This window comes from Triticum aestivum, chromosome 3A, assembly GCF_018294505.1.
Source record: "Triticum aestivum cultivar Chinese Spring chromosome 3A, IWGSC CS RefSeq v2.1, whole genome shotgun sequence".
Lineage (NCBI taxonomy): Eukaryota > Viridiplantae > Streptophyta > Magnoliopsida > Poales > Poaceae > Triticum > Triticum aestivum.
In genome coordinates this window covers 521,497,507-521,512,614 of record NC_057800.1, presented here as the reverse complement: position 1 = coordinate 521,512,614, position 15,108 = coordinate 521,497,507, and the positions used below count along the sequence as shown (strand labels likewise).

At 45.6% G+C, this 15,108-nt stretch overlaps 1 protein-coding gene across 1 annotated transcript; it reads right to left on the bottom strand.

The window, feature by feature from the left end:
• Positions 1 to 5,102: 5,102 nt before the first annotated feature.
• On the bottom strand, positions 5,103 to 6,985 carry LOC123058539 (uncharacterized). Its single transcript, XM_044481254.1, has 2 exons — positions 6,563 to 6,985; positions 5,103 to 5,512 (listed from the first exon to the last, which is right to left on the bottom strand). Exons 1-2 carry the CDS (start codon positions 6,892 to 6,894, stop codon positions 5,296 to 5,298), a joined length of 549 nt encoding a protein of 182 aa, XP_044337189.1. The 5' UTR covers positions 6,895 to 6,985; the 3' UTR covers positions 5,103 to 5,295.
• Positions 6,986 to 15,108: the final 8,123 nt, after the last annotated feature.

Below are 15,108 nucleotides of genomic sequence, written 5' to 3'. Positions count from 1 at the left end.
AAAGTTATTTCGTCCTGTTAAGCTTACCGCCCTACGTTCTCCCCGCCCCCTCCCTGTTTTAAGTTTCTTCCTTTTATCTTTTGGGTTTCTACTAGACTAATAAATGTTTACTAAATATAAGATCATTTGATCAATGTTTACTAAACATGCCGAATAAAAACATAGTATTTCCTTTGATAAACTAATATAAATGTTTACTAAATATAAAAGTCCCACTTTTTTTCTATATCACATAAAAAATCTCACTAAATCTTTAACATCATAAATGTATAAACAATGGCGGCGCAATTGCAAGCTAAACTTACTGCAGCACAGATGCAATTGTCTAGTACCACTAAAAATAGGGTCAAACAGCGAACCAAGTTGTGGTTGAATGGTCAGAGGAACCGACGAGGCGCCTACGATGACTTCTTTTTAAATCTTAAAATGATATGTCGACTCAGTCTCTCGAGGATGTTCATTGGATAGGGTGTACTGGAGCCACTGGGGATCAGTATTCCTTGCTTGCTATCGGGCTAATTCGTAGTCGTAGCACTAGAAGCATGGAGAATGGTTAGATGAGTATGATTGAGATGTTAATTATATTATTATTATTATGGTGGGTAAAAGTATTCAAGGCTTGACTACCGGGGTTATTTAACTGACCGAGAATCTTTTTGACCCTTTGCTTCCTGACAATGGCTACTCAAATTGATTGGGGAACATCACTTAACGCAAACTTAACTCAGCTTTTCATCTTCTTATGCCTGACCACACCACCTTCCTCACCTTAGCCTTGTACCGCCTACAGCTCGAAGACCAAATACCATTAAAAAGTTTTTTTATTAGAAAAGAAGATTACCCTGGCCTCTGCATCAAATGATGGCAGCCCCTTTATGAATCAAAGTATCCAAAAGGTCTATGATTCAGAATAAGCTTGCTCAGAGGTGAAAAGGTGAAAAAACAAGTAAAAAGTGCCACAGCAGACAAAAACAGGACTAGATGACTAAACACCTATCCTATTATTACTGGACCGCCATCCAAACCGATTGTACATATCCGAGCTACCATCTTTCATCGTATAGACCAAGTAACCAAAGACTCCCTGACTCCCTGGCTTCCACTAAAAGGATTGCAGCTCGAAGACCGAATACCACTAGAAAATTAGGGCCGAGTTTAGCTAATTCTTTTCGAAATGGAAGGATGAGCCTAGCTACTGAATTATCTAGCAATTTGGTTTTATCGCCTCTACCTCTATCGGTCTATCTTATTTTTATCTTATTTTATAAGAATGGTTATCCTCAGCCTCGTCTCTGTTGCTTTGCATCAGAATGATACATGCAGTCATATTATTAAGCAAAAGGTTCAAATAAATCTGAGATCCGGTACAGGCTCATAGTCTACCAGTCTATCTTGCCACCTTAAAACATGCACTCCTACCTCCCTAGATTGTCGACAATCAACATTGTGGTCCAACCCACGCTGATCCCTATGATTAGCGCCTTGCGTTGGAGGATAAAGCGCCCAGCTCTTTTTCAATTTTCTGCTCTCTTTTTTCACTGTAAGTGCCTGCATGAGAGTCTACCATTGTAGACGCCCTTATCAACCAAAAGGTCCAAATAGATCTGAGATCCGATACAGGCTCACAGTCTATCAGCCTATCGTGCCACCTTAAAACATGTACTCCTACCTCCCTAGACTGTTAGACAATCGACATCATCGTTGTCCAACCCACGCTGATCCCGCTCGCCGCTAGCCAACAGAACCTAAGCCGCCATAGCCATACTATCCACCGTCCAGTTGCTACCCACGCACAAACCACATGCATGGGCATCGCCAGATTCTATCATATTCTTGATGGTAAATCACGATATAATATGCACCCGGCCACTAAGCATCTCTGCGGAGTACGAGGCCCGTGAGGACATCTGACATTCTGAGTGCATAATATATCTACCTGGCCGGCGGCTAAGCCTCATTAACAAGTACAAGCCTGATCACTTTCTCACAAGCAAACATTTGTACGTAGCTCAATTTGAGCTCATTATTTAGTAAAAAAAGGAGCATGCCCCTGACGGCTACAATGATACCGGTCACCTGCAACCCCTTTATGTCGTTTTACCCTTTTGTCGACAAAGAAAAAGGCCCCTTTACCTCGGTAAAAACAAAGCAGGATCTATCAAGCAACTAAATCACTTTCGGTGCCGCACTGTTTGTAAATCCGATCACACGTACTACAGGGAACAAAGAACGCACAATTTAAATCTGGATTGATACTGATCTAAAACATCTTATATTAGTTTACGGAGGGAGTAAGAATTGACCGAGGATGCGTTGAAACTTGCTTGACTCCATTTTTCACTAAACGTAGGACACAAAGCTTGGTTCATATCAGTTGTAACTTTACAAGGCACATATGATTAAACCTCCTCAATGCCAATGGTTCCCTCGGACATATACTGACTTCTATAAAACATCATATTCATGAAATCAAACTCAGCTTGATCCTCACTAAACGATCCATCCGGCCGGGCAAACCTCTCAACCCGGTTTTTCTTTCGCTAATTGCTCGCTTTCTTGTGAAAAAAATAGCCGTGTTGCTATCTCCTTCAACCAACCATTGGACACTAGGCCGCTGCCACCACATTATTTCTTCATCAGTTCTGGAATATGGCCTTTGATTTTGATTTCTTCATAGAAGGGTCCCACCCTATCCCTAATAGCACGGAGCTGTTCTAATCTCTTCTTAAGCTGGGAGGAACGGAGGAAATTAGCTTGCGGGCTTTCAGCCTTGTTCACGTTGACATGTTGCATTGTGTAAATTGATGTGGTCAGTTACCTTTACACTCGTCCACAGCTAACAAAAGTCGTTGGGTTCACCTAAACCCAACAATATTGCGTTGGTGCAGTGGTGGAGCTAGCGAAGGATCTAGGGGGCCAAAGAGGAAATATGTAACTTGGGGGGGGGGGGGGGGGGGGGGGGGGCAGCGGCACCCCCAGTAGTGCATGTAGCTCCGCCCCTGCGCTGGTGTATAAGCGTACGTATATGAAGAGATTAAAATGATACATCCATTTGTCCATTGGCCGAGACAGGCCTGGGGCAACTAGGGCTATAGCCTCAGGCCTAGTAACAACTTTCCTTGTAATTTTTCTATACAAAGTATAGAAAATTATAGAAGTTTATCATTCACCATAGCACAGCCCCCGGCATAACCTGCTTCTAGCTCGGCCACTGCATTTGTCTCACAAATATTTTCGGACGAAGAGAGTACGATTGAGCACATGACCATCCTCAGTTGGTTTAACACCCGCGTGATACCCAATTTCATCCCATAAAAACAAGACGGAAAATTGAACCGCCCAAAATCCGTGGTGTTGGGGCAAGTACGTAGTACGGGCGCTTGGGGTTCCGACGAGCCGGCATGGGCATCGGTTTTTGTGGGAATCTCGCCGCAGCGCCGATGATTCAAGCCACGCCCACACGTACCGATTGCTTGGTTGGGTCCTGTAAACGACTTATGCATGTGGCATGTATGCACGTACAGACGCCACCATCGTCCGTGGTGTGCCACGTACGGAGGGGTAACAAATGCTCCTACAGCGTATAGACGAGGATCTTCATCTTCTGCAGGTGATAAGTTTTCTTTTTCTTTTGAAAAAGCAGGAGATAAGTTTGAGTTGGCGGTGGACGGCTACTGCGTTGACAAACATATCCAAGTCCAAGCACAAGAGCGACGACTGCCTTGCAGCTACGAGCGCACAGTAGCCGGGACGGGGACGGGGAGAACGACCATGTTGTTTATTCTCAGGATGACGACACCTCTTTCGCGTTGCCGCTGGAACAAGCAAAGTGGCGCTCGAGCTGATTGCAAGATGACATGAACTGAAAATGGACGAACATGGATAAGCTGGGGCCTCAAGCAGCTAGTCTCCGTATCTTATACGTTGCTTTGCGTGTTTGAACCTCCGTATTCCGTCATCAATGGTAACGGAATCCGCCGAGGGTCGCTTCGAACTAGTATAAGTTTAGTTTGTCTTGTGGGGAAGAACTATATTTTTCAGAGTACGCCAATGATTGTACTATCATATTTTTATACAGAAGACAACAAATAGATTGGCAAGTGAGTCCTCGACAATGCCATGCAATCACACTGACTACACCAAACCAAAGGATGATTTAAACTAACTACTCGGTCCGTTTCAAAAAAAAAAAACTAACTAACTACTCAGGAAAAGCTATGTACACCGTACCGGCCTCCTTTCATGCCTTCAACTCGTCTAGGGTGTGATCTACAAGGGTGGGGAACAGGCGGTGCATGTCTCTGTTGTTGCAGCCCCAAGCATTTCGAAGCGTCCATGTCTTGTTGGAAAGATCTTATAAATTCATTTCGTCTCGTTTGGAGCTTGAGGTCTGTTTCATTTCACGCTTAAAAGTTAAAAGGTACTTCATCCGTTCCTAAATATAAGCCCTTTAAGATATTTCAATACAGACTATATACAAGCAAAATGAGTGAGTCTACGCTCTAAAATATGCCTATAAACATCCGCATATAGTCCCTGTGGAAATCTCTAAAAGGGCCTATATTTAAAACGGAGGGAGTAATACACTTGCGTCCAGAGGAGGTGGGAATAAGTGTGACTTAGTGTAAACATATTTTCTGATGCAAGGACGGTAAAAATGGTTTTACACATCAAATGCCAGGAGGAGAACAAAGACTTCTGAACTTTTCACTAGGCACACCTCCCAGACTCTTAAACTTTATAGAACCCGTAAGTTTTCCTGGTTTGCAACAAAAACTTGGAAGCTGAGATGATGTTAAACAGAGTCAACAAGCTAATGAAAGGCTTACCAGAATGTTGCACATCGTCTAATAAAATGTTTACCGGAGTCCAAATCTTTGGCAAGCAAGAAGGTATGACATTTGGATAACGTCTACTACAAATACCTCACTTTCACGTGTGGAATAATCTTGCTGCCCATGTCAGCAGTGGTTATAGAATAAGGAAGAAATGTCGTAAGGAGCATACCATCGTCAAGAAAGATGCGTTATTGGTCAGTTGATCATGACCGAAACATATAAGGTTAGAAAATCAGCCACTTAGGCCTCTTTGATTCAGATGTATATTTTAGAATCTCAAATCAACATTTATTATCAAACAGGGGTATTTGGATTTTAAGTAATGAATGTAAGAGGACAAATACCCAGATGGACAATTTTGAGGAAAAAAAAAACCATGAGGAACTGTGTTGTGATTCTGCCTATAAATTCTGTACAATTCGTGTGATTCCACATGACCCAGTTCCAGCAGCATAACTCACAATATATTTACACGGAAAAACCAGGGAAGCATGAAAGCAATCAGTAAGCAAGCTAGCAAGAAGTTGCAAAACGGCTGCCGCCGCCAGCAAGTGCTTTCCCTCTCTACCATAGCCCCGGTGGTTGCCATTCTTCGCCCATGCCACTCCTCCATGAATTTTTTCACTTCCACGCCAGTAATGTTTTTGGCCTCTGAACCACAAATTTCACAGCGCCTGTGTAGTAATTAGAGTTTTGCATTTCTTAGCCACTTGATGCAAGTTTCAGAGAGATCACAGGACAAATTGATACAAGATTGTTAAAGCATGAGAGTTTGAATAACTGCAGAGACCCTGGTAGTTGGCTAGTTGCTAAGAAAAATGCTAACTGAATTAAATGTAAAAGGTTTGGTTCGCCTACGGATTTTTTTGGTTGATTTGACCCAGCCAAGAGAAAAAGACAATTGGGTTTATCTGATAAAAATATCTCATATCGTCAATGCCAAAGGGAAGCCACTCACATGTCGAGAGTGACATAAAGGCTTAGATAGTCACGACATACAAGAGGGTGAAAAGCATAATCCCAGCCAGCATCCAGAAGGAACGAATTTAGTCCTTTGCTTCATTCAGGACAATAACCCTTCCACACACACACAAAAAACACAAGAGATTCTATACTGAGGTGGCTACCAAGCAACACCCCAGACATTTTCCGAACGTCCACTCCAACCTAAATCGTCATTTCAAAAAGCAACAGCGAGTGAAGCTTGGCCAAACCTAAGACGCTGAAACTTTGCCGTATCAAAGAAGCAAGATCGCTACATTCTCTTCTCTGGTACTCCCTCCGTTCCAAACTACTTGTCGCAGAAATGGATGTATCTAGAACTAAAATACATCTAGATACATCCATACATGCGACAAGTAATTCGGAACGGAGGGAGTAGCAACTTTGGCTAAGTGGCTAATAGCGATAACTGTTCGTGTTGCCCTATGAACTCTGAAGCTTTCCCCTCTATAACATAGAATTTTGACCCTATAGCCATTCAGATTTCAGAACGAGCACTGTATTCCTGACTTCTAGTCTGCTAACTTCAAGATCATTCACATTTATAAAACGGCAACTCCTGGCCTGGGAGGGAGAAGCCACACGCCCAGTGCGCCTGTACGGCATTCTGCGAGGAATTACAGCAAGCAGCTAGCATACACTACGGCAGCAACAAGTGCCGCGTCGGAAACAAGCGAGCAGCACGATGCAGCAGAGGATAGAGCGAGCCAGGGAGGTCTTACCTATCGCCCTTGATCCGGAACCACGCCTCGGCGCATTGTCGGTGCGCGTGGCCGAGCTCCTCCTTGCAGCAGCAGCCGAGCCGGATCACCTCCGACCCAGGCGCCGCCGCGGGCCCGTCGCCACCCTCGGGGATGAGGTGGCAGATCCGGCACGCCACGCCGTGGGACGCGCCCCCCGCTTCGAGGTCGACGTCGATGGCCGCCGACGCTGGCGCTGGCGCCGAGTCGACTTCGATAGCCACCGCCTCGGCATTCTCTGTTTCCGCCCCGCCGGCCGCGATCTGCGGCGAGGTCACGACCGCCGCGGGCGCGACGGCCGCGTCTCGCCGCATCGCTCTCGGGGCGAGGCTGTCGGTCGCGGGGGCTGCGGCGGGAACAGGAGGCGGTATGATAATACGGGGTGCGTGCGGCGGGACAGTTTGGGTGGGTCGCTATGGACGCGGGAGGGAGTTGGGTCGAGCCGGCCTGCACACGACGCGCGTGTCATCAGTTCATCACTCTTTCCTCAAAAAAAAAAAAAACCCAGTTCATCACTCATCACGGCCTATCTGCCGGCTCGGCACGGTATGCCCGTACAAGCACCAGGCGTCCGTCGATCCGGCCGGACAACCTGTGGTGGCTGTGTTGCCGACGTTGTCAGGACTCTGGAGTGCCGATGCTTGACCGGCACAAGTCATGGACCATCCAGCCATCCACGCATATTAGGGCATGAACTATGCTGGCAGCACCTCCAGCTAGCCACATCAGGACATAGAGTTTTTTAAGTAATCACATATGTTTCATTAGTAAAACGGACTACAAAGAGTACACACAATGTCACCATAAGAGCCATGCATAGATGTCTTGCAATATTGCATCAAAGTGAAGTAAAACTATAATTTCACTCCGGGAGAATCTTGTGCCACACCGAAATGTCGTCCACAATCGTCTTCTGCAGTCGCTGAGGCAGTATGAAAGAACTGGAGGAGCACCTTCATATACAAGGATGCTTTTCGAGCCGATGAATCGAATGTAATGTCTACTACACAACCTTTTTCTTGTAGACGTTGTTGGGTCTCCAAGTGCAGAGGTTTGTATGACAGTAGCAAATTTCCCTCAAGTAGATGACCTAAGGTTTATCAATCCGTAGAGGCGTACGATGAAGATGATCTCTCTCAAGCAACCCTGCAACCAAAAAACAAAGAGTCTCTTGTGTCCCCGACACACGTAATACAATGATAAATTGTTGTAACACCCACGATGCTGCTGTTGGAAATATGAGCAATTTACCGAATGATTTTATTAACAGAAATACTAGATAAAGCATGACTAATATAGTAGAGATAAAACAAGTCATGTGTTCTGACAGAGAGAAGGAAAATAGATTCTGCATATATGAACCGTAGCTTATCATATCTATAGCAGACAGTAGAACTAGTTGCATATATGAGGTAGAACCTAACATATTTAGGGAAAGTACTAGTACGAGAAACTGTGGCAGGATATTTAACAGAAAGAAGAACACATACGGGACAGCAGCAGCAGTAGCACTGGACTTGGGGTCGGTGTCCTCGCCAGCTATGTCGTCGAGGAGGTTGTCGACATCGGGGGAGTAGTCGTCGGAGTTCGGGGCGTCCGTGACGAAGGAGTCAGTCAGTAGTCGCGCAGAGCGCTCCCCAAAAACCTTATCACCCTTCTCCCGTACATGACTCAAAGAGGTGCGGTTTCGGAGGCCTACTGTCCCGACCTGCGGTGCACGCCGCAAGTCGGGATGAGGAAGACAGCAACAGCTCAGAGATTGGAACCGGTGGCGAGAGGAAGGAGAAGTTCTGGTGCGTCTCTCTGAGAGGAGCGACCTCCCTTTTATAGGCGCAAGAGAAGGAGGCGAGAGGCTGCGCCGGGAGCTGAAGGGAACGCGGGAGATGAAACGAACAGACAGCAGCCGAAGGGTGCAGCGTTCGTATTCAATATCCACTACAGCAAAAACTTTCCAGCTCCCGAGTGACCTCTCGTATACCCGTAGTGCGTGGCAAAAATTTAGACATCAGCTCGGCTCATTCCCGCAACTCGCGGCGCGTCGTGACGAGGCGTGGCGTGGCGAGGCGGGCGGCGGAGGAGGAGCGCGCGTGGATATCCCTCTTGTTCTCATGCTCGTACAAGTGGGGAAAGAACCTCCCTTATAAGGAGGTCCAACTCCCACTAAACTAGCAATGTGGGACTAAACTTTAGTAGTATCCCTTGCCTTGCACAAATGGGCTAAGTGGGCCTCTAGGATTTATTAGGAATTTCTAAAATAGTTATTGGGCTGCCCAAAATGGACTAAATTCCAGCAATCCCCCACCAGATCCCAGAGGCACACAGAAATTTGCCTTTGGTTCCAAAACACTGTTTTATATACCGGTACTGCAGTGGAGACTATTAAGTTGAACTTCCACCTAGAACTCTATGCTACACTAGTAAGCAACTTGAACAATGGACTGGGCCTTGAACTGCAAGTTTTCTGCGAATCTAGCTTCACATAAAGCCTTGACCGATACGTGGCTACCGTGGGTCTTCCCCGCGGGTGGAGCTTATGCGTCATACTCCGAGACCTTTCATGAGTTTACTAGAGAGAACCCTACTCTCATAGATTGCGACGTTTAACAATCAGACTCATATAGGTGCGTTCTTCAAAAGATGTTCTGCAGGACAACATCTCTGCTTCAAAGAGCCACTTAGAACACATTAAGATATACATCAACCTGCCATGCAGATTAGGAGAGTATTGCATCTTTATGGAGTGGTATTTTAACAGTAAGGGTACTCTCCTCCCAGTTGACCAACAGCTTGTCTTCCACATCTAATTCACGGGATCTCCGATCACAAAGAATAGGTTACCACTGTGAACAACTCATATTGTGGGTCTCATACCCATCTCCCTCGATGCATTATCTATCACATTACGTGATAGACCCTTAGTAAAAGGATCTGCCAGATTTTTAGACGTTTGGATATAATCCAATGCAATAACTCCGGAGTTTCTCATTTTTCTGACAGACTTTAACCTTCTCTGAACGTGTCTTGATGACTTCATGTTATCCTTTGAGCTGCTCACTTTCGTGATCACAGTTTGATTGTCGCAGTTCATAAGAATACCCGGTACAGGTTTCTCAACAACCGGCAAGTCATTCAAGAGCCGGCGAAGCCAATCTGCTTCGACCGTAGCTGTATCTAGTGCTGTGAGTTCTGCTTCCATTGTTGACCTCGTTAAGATGGTCTGCTTGCAAGACTTCCAAGAAACAGCGCCACCTCCATGAGTGAATACATAACCGCTCGTGGCCTTTATCTCATCAGCATCTGAGATCCAGTTTGAGTCACTATACCCTTCAAGCACCTTTGGGTGCCCGGTGTAGTGAATTCCATAATTTGCAGTGCCTTTCAAATAACGCAAAACTCTCTCTAGAGCTTTCCAATGCACATCTCCTGGTTTTGAGACAAACCGACTCAGTTTGCTAACAGCAAAAGAGATGTCAGGTCTTGTAGCACTTGCTAAGTACATAAGCGAGCCAATAATCTGAGAATATTTCAATTGATCTCTAGCAATTCTTCGATTCTTTCGAAGTAACACACTCGCATCATATGGTGTTGGAGAGGGCTTGCAGTCACTATAGCCAAAGCGACTCAAGATCTTTTCCACATAGTGAGATTGAAGCAATGTAATCCCACCATCATCGTCTCTCAACAACTTGATGTTCAGAATGACATCAGCCACTCCTAAATCCTTCATCTCAAAACAACGAGATAGGAAATCCTTGACCTCCTTAATAACATTCAGATTTGTTCCGAAAATCAGTATGTCATCAACATACAAGCACAGGATAACTCCCTCGCCCCCACCATGGCGATAGTACACACATTTGTCAGCTTCGTTCACAACAAAGCCTGCAGCTGTTAAAGTTCTTTCAAACTTCTCATGCCACTGTTTGGGTGCTTGCTTAAGTCCGTACAAAGACTTCAGCAACTTGCACACTTTCCCTTCCTGACCATCTAGTACAAACCCATCTGGTTGTTCCATATAAATTTCCTCGTCCAACTCTCCATTTAGGAAAGCAGTCTTAACATCCATTTGATGAACGAGAAGACCATGCGAGGCAGCTAGTGAAAGTAGAACTCGAATAGTGGTCAGTCGAGCCACAGGTGAGTAAGTATCAAAGAAGTCTTCACCTTCCTTTTGGGTATAACCCTTAGCCACGAGCCGAGCCTTGTACTTCTCAATAGTACCATCAGGCCTAAGCTTCTTCTTGAATACCCATTTGCATCCTATAGGTTTGCACCCATAAGGACGATCAGTTATCTCCCAGGTTTCATTCGCCAAGATGGAATCCATCTCGCTACGAACCGCTTCCTTCCAGTAGTCAGCATCTTCAGATGCATAGGCCTCTGAAATAGAACTGGGAGTGTCATCTATGAGATACACAAGAAAATCATCACCAAAGGACTTTGCAATCCTTTGTCTCTTGCTCCTAGTAGGAACTTCATTGTTCTCCTCCACAGGACTTTCAAAGTGTTCTATCGAAATGGCAGGTTTGGTAATTGTAACTGGTTCCTGATTCGATGAACTAGGCATCTCCTGATTAGATGAGGTAGCCATATCCTTCATGGGAAAGATATCTTCAAAGAAAGTCGCATCATTCGACTCCATGATCGTACCGACATGCATGTCAGGTAACTCAGATTTTACAACCAAGAATCTATAGCCAATGCTATGAAAAGCATATCCCAGGAAAACACAATCCACGGTCTTTGGTCCAAGCTTCCGCTTCTTTGAAATTTTAGCATTGACTTTCGCCAAACAACCCCATGTTCGCAGATAAGAGAGTTTTAACCTTTTCTTCTCCCATTCCTCGAATAGAGTTATCTCTTTGTTCTTTGTGGGGACTCGGTTCAGGATATGACATGCTGTCAATATCGCCTCCCCCCACCATGCCTTGGAGAGACCCGATGTATCTAACATGGCGTTAACCAAATTAGTTAGAGTACGGTTCTTTCTTTCGGCCACCCCATTTGACTGAGGTGAGTAGGGAGGAGTCCTCTCATGGATTATACCATGTTCCGCACAAAAAGCATCAAACTCATTGGAAAAATACTCTCCACCACGGTCGGACCTAAGCCTCTTGATTTTTCGATCAAGTTGGTTTTCCACTTCAGCTTTATAGATCTTGAAAAAGTTCAAAGCCTCATCCTTAGATTTCAGAAGATACACACGGCAATATCTAGTGGAGTCATCAATTAACATCATGAAATATTTCTTTCCACCTTTTGTCAACACACCATTCATTTCACATAGATCTTAATGTATGAGCTCTAGTGGTGCAAGATTTCTTATTTCCGCAGTCGTGTGAGACTTACGAGGTTGCTTAGCTTGCACACACACTTGACACTTAGATCCCTTGACGGTGGTGAAACTAGGGATTAAGTTCAACTTCGCTAGTCGCGACATGCAACCAAAGTTAACATGACAAAGACGTGAATGCCACACATTGGATTCACTATCATTGCAAATATGATTAACAACTTTATTGCAAACGTCTGATAAGGATAAACGAAACAAGCCTCCTGACTCATAGCCTTTACCAACAAAGGTTCCATACTTGGATATTACAAATTTATTTGACTCAAAGACAAGCTTGTAGCCATCTCTACACAGAAGAGATCCGCTAACAAGATTTTTATTGACGGAGGGGACATAATGCACGTTCTTCAGCCGCATGATCTTCCCCTAAGTAAACTTCAGATCGACCGTGCCAACACCACGAACAGAAGCACTTGAACCGTTGCCCATCAGCACGGTTGAAGTCCCTGCGGTCTGATAAGACGAAAACATGGAAATATCACCGCATACATGCACATTAGCACCCGTGTCAATCAACCAGTCAGGAGAATGACATACTGAAAGAATAGTGGGAAATATACCATACTCAGCATCCTTCATGTCAGTCTCCCCAATGACAACATTAGCGGTCTTGCCGCCTTTCCCAGGATGACGCTTGTCATAGCGATTAGGGCAACTAGGAGCCCAATGATCAGGATCCCCACACACATGACAAGCACCTTTCTTCTTGCCATTCTTCTTCTTGAAGTTCGTGTGTTGCACAGCCTTGTTCTTCCCATCAAACTTTGCTTCTCCATCAAACTTGCCCTTGTTCTTGAACTTGTGGGGCTGGAAGTTCTGCTTCTGTACCACATTGGCACTAGATCCTCCCTCAATACCTCGAGCACGTGTGTCCTTTGCTCCCTTTTCTTCCACATCAAGAGTGCCAATGAGATCCGGGACGGAAAACTCCTGCCTCTTATGCTTCAGCAAGGTAGCAAAGTTCCTCCATGAAGGAGGAAGCTTAGTGATGATACCTCCATCAACAAACTTGTCCGGTAGCATACTCATGAGCTTGCTCAACCACGAAGCGCTCTTCAGTCATCCTGTAATCATAGAATTGCTCCATGATGTACAACTCAGTGCCAGCATCCAAGACCCCAAACTTGGCCTCGAGTGCATCCCACATATCTTTTCCATTATCAATTGACGCATAAGCATCAACTATGTTCTCACCAAGAACACTCAAGAGAGCAGCCTTAAACAGAGTATCCATTTTCTGAAAAGCTTGTGCCTATTGAGCATCAAGCTCTCCTTCAGGTTTGCCGAGAGTGGCGTCATAGCAACTCATGGTTTGAAACCATAAGACTGCTCTCACGCGCCACCTCTTATAATGGATACCCTCAAACATGGGAGGTCTTATGGAAGCAGCAAAACCACTCAGGGTAAATTGCCTATAATAAGGTTTTTGGATTGTTGGAAATATGAGCAATTTACCGAATGACTTTATTAATAGAAATACTAGATAAAGCATGACTAATATAGTAGAGATAAAACAAGTCATGCGTTCTGACAGAGAGAAGGAAAATAGCTTCTGCATATATGAACCGTAGCTTATCATATCTATAGCAGACAGTAGAACTAGTTGCATATATGAGGTAGAACCTAACATATTTAGGGAAAGTACTAGTACGAGAAACTGTGGCAGGATATCTAACAGAAAGAAGAACACATACGGGACAACAGCAGCATTAGCACTGGACTTGGGGTCGGTGTCCTCACCAGCCATGTCGTCGAGGAGGTTGTCGACGTCGGGGAAGAAGTCATCGTCGGGGAAGTAGTCGTCGGAGTCCGGGGCGTCCGTGACGAAGGAGTCAGTCAATAGTCGCGCAGAGTGCACCCCAAAAACCTTATCACCCTTCTCCCGTACAGGACTCAAAGAGGTGTGGTTTCGGAGGCCTACTGTCCCGACCTGCGGTGCACGCCGCAAGCCGGGATGAGGAAGACAGCAACAGCTCAGAGATTGGAATCGGTGGCGAGAGGAAGGAGAAGTTCTGGTGCGTCTCTCTGAGAGGAGCGACCTCCCTTTTATAGGCGCAAGAGAAGGAGGCGAGAGGCTGCGCCAGGAGCTAAAGGGAACGCGAGAGATGAAACGAACAGACAGCAGCCGAAGGGTGCAGCGTTCGTACTCAATATCCACTACAGCAAAAACTTTCCAGCTCCCGAGTGACCTCTCGTATACCCGTAGTGCGTGGCAAAAATTTAGACATCGGCTCGGCTCATTCCCACAACCCGCGGCGCGTCGTGACGAGGCGTGGCGTGGCGTGGCGAGGCGGGCGGCGGAGGAGGAGCGCACGTGGATATCCCTCTTGTTCTCATGCTCGTACAAGTGGGGAAAGAACCTCCCTTATAAGGAGGTCCAACTCCCACTAAACTAGCAATGTGGGACTAAACTTTAGTAGTATCCCTCGCCTTGCACAAATGGGCTAAGTGGGCCTCTAGGATTTATTAGGAATTTCTGAAATAGTTATTGGGCTGCCCAAAATGGACTAAATTCCAGCAGTGGCTATATCTCCCACGTGTCGGAGCATGATTTAGAGGCATAACCGCATTGTAGGCATGTCGCAAGAGGGGTAATCTTTACACATACCATGTACTGAATAAGAAAGAGATAAAGAGTTGGCTTACAATCGCCACTTCACACAATACATAAGTATAGCATTACATCATCCAGAATACAATCAAGGTCCGACTACGGAACCAAAATAAAGACAACCCCAAATGCATAAGATCCCCGATCGCCCCAACTGGGCTCCACTACTGATCGTCCGGGAAAGACACATAGTAACGTCCTGAATCCTCGTCGAACTCCCACTTGAGTTCGGTCGCATCCCCTGGGCTGGCATCATCGGCACCTGCATATGGTTTTGGAAGTAATCTGTGAGTCACGGGGACTCAAACAATCTCTCACCCTCGCGATCAAGACTATTTAAGCTTATGGGTAGGAAAGGTAGTGAGGTGGAGCTGCAACAAGCACTAGCATATATGGTGGCTAACTTACGCAAATGAGAGCGAGAAGAGAAGCAAAGCACGGTCGAGAAGCTATAAAGATCAAGAAGTGATCCTGAAACTACTTACGTTTCAAGCATAACACGAGACCGTGTTCTCTTCCCGGACTTCGCCGAAAAGAGACCATCACAGCTACACACGCGGTTGA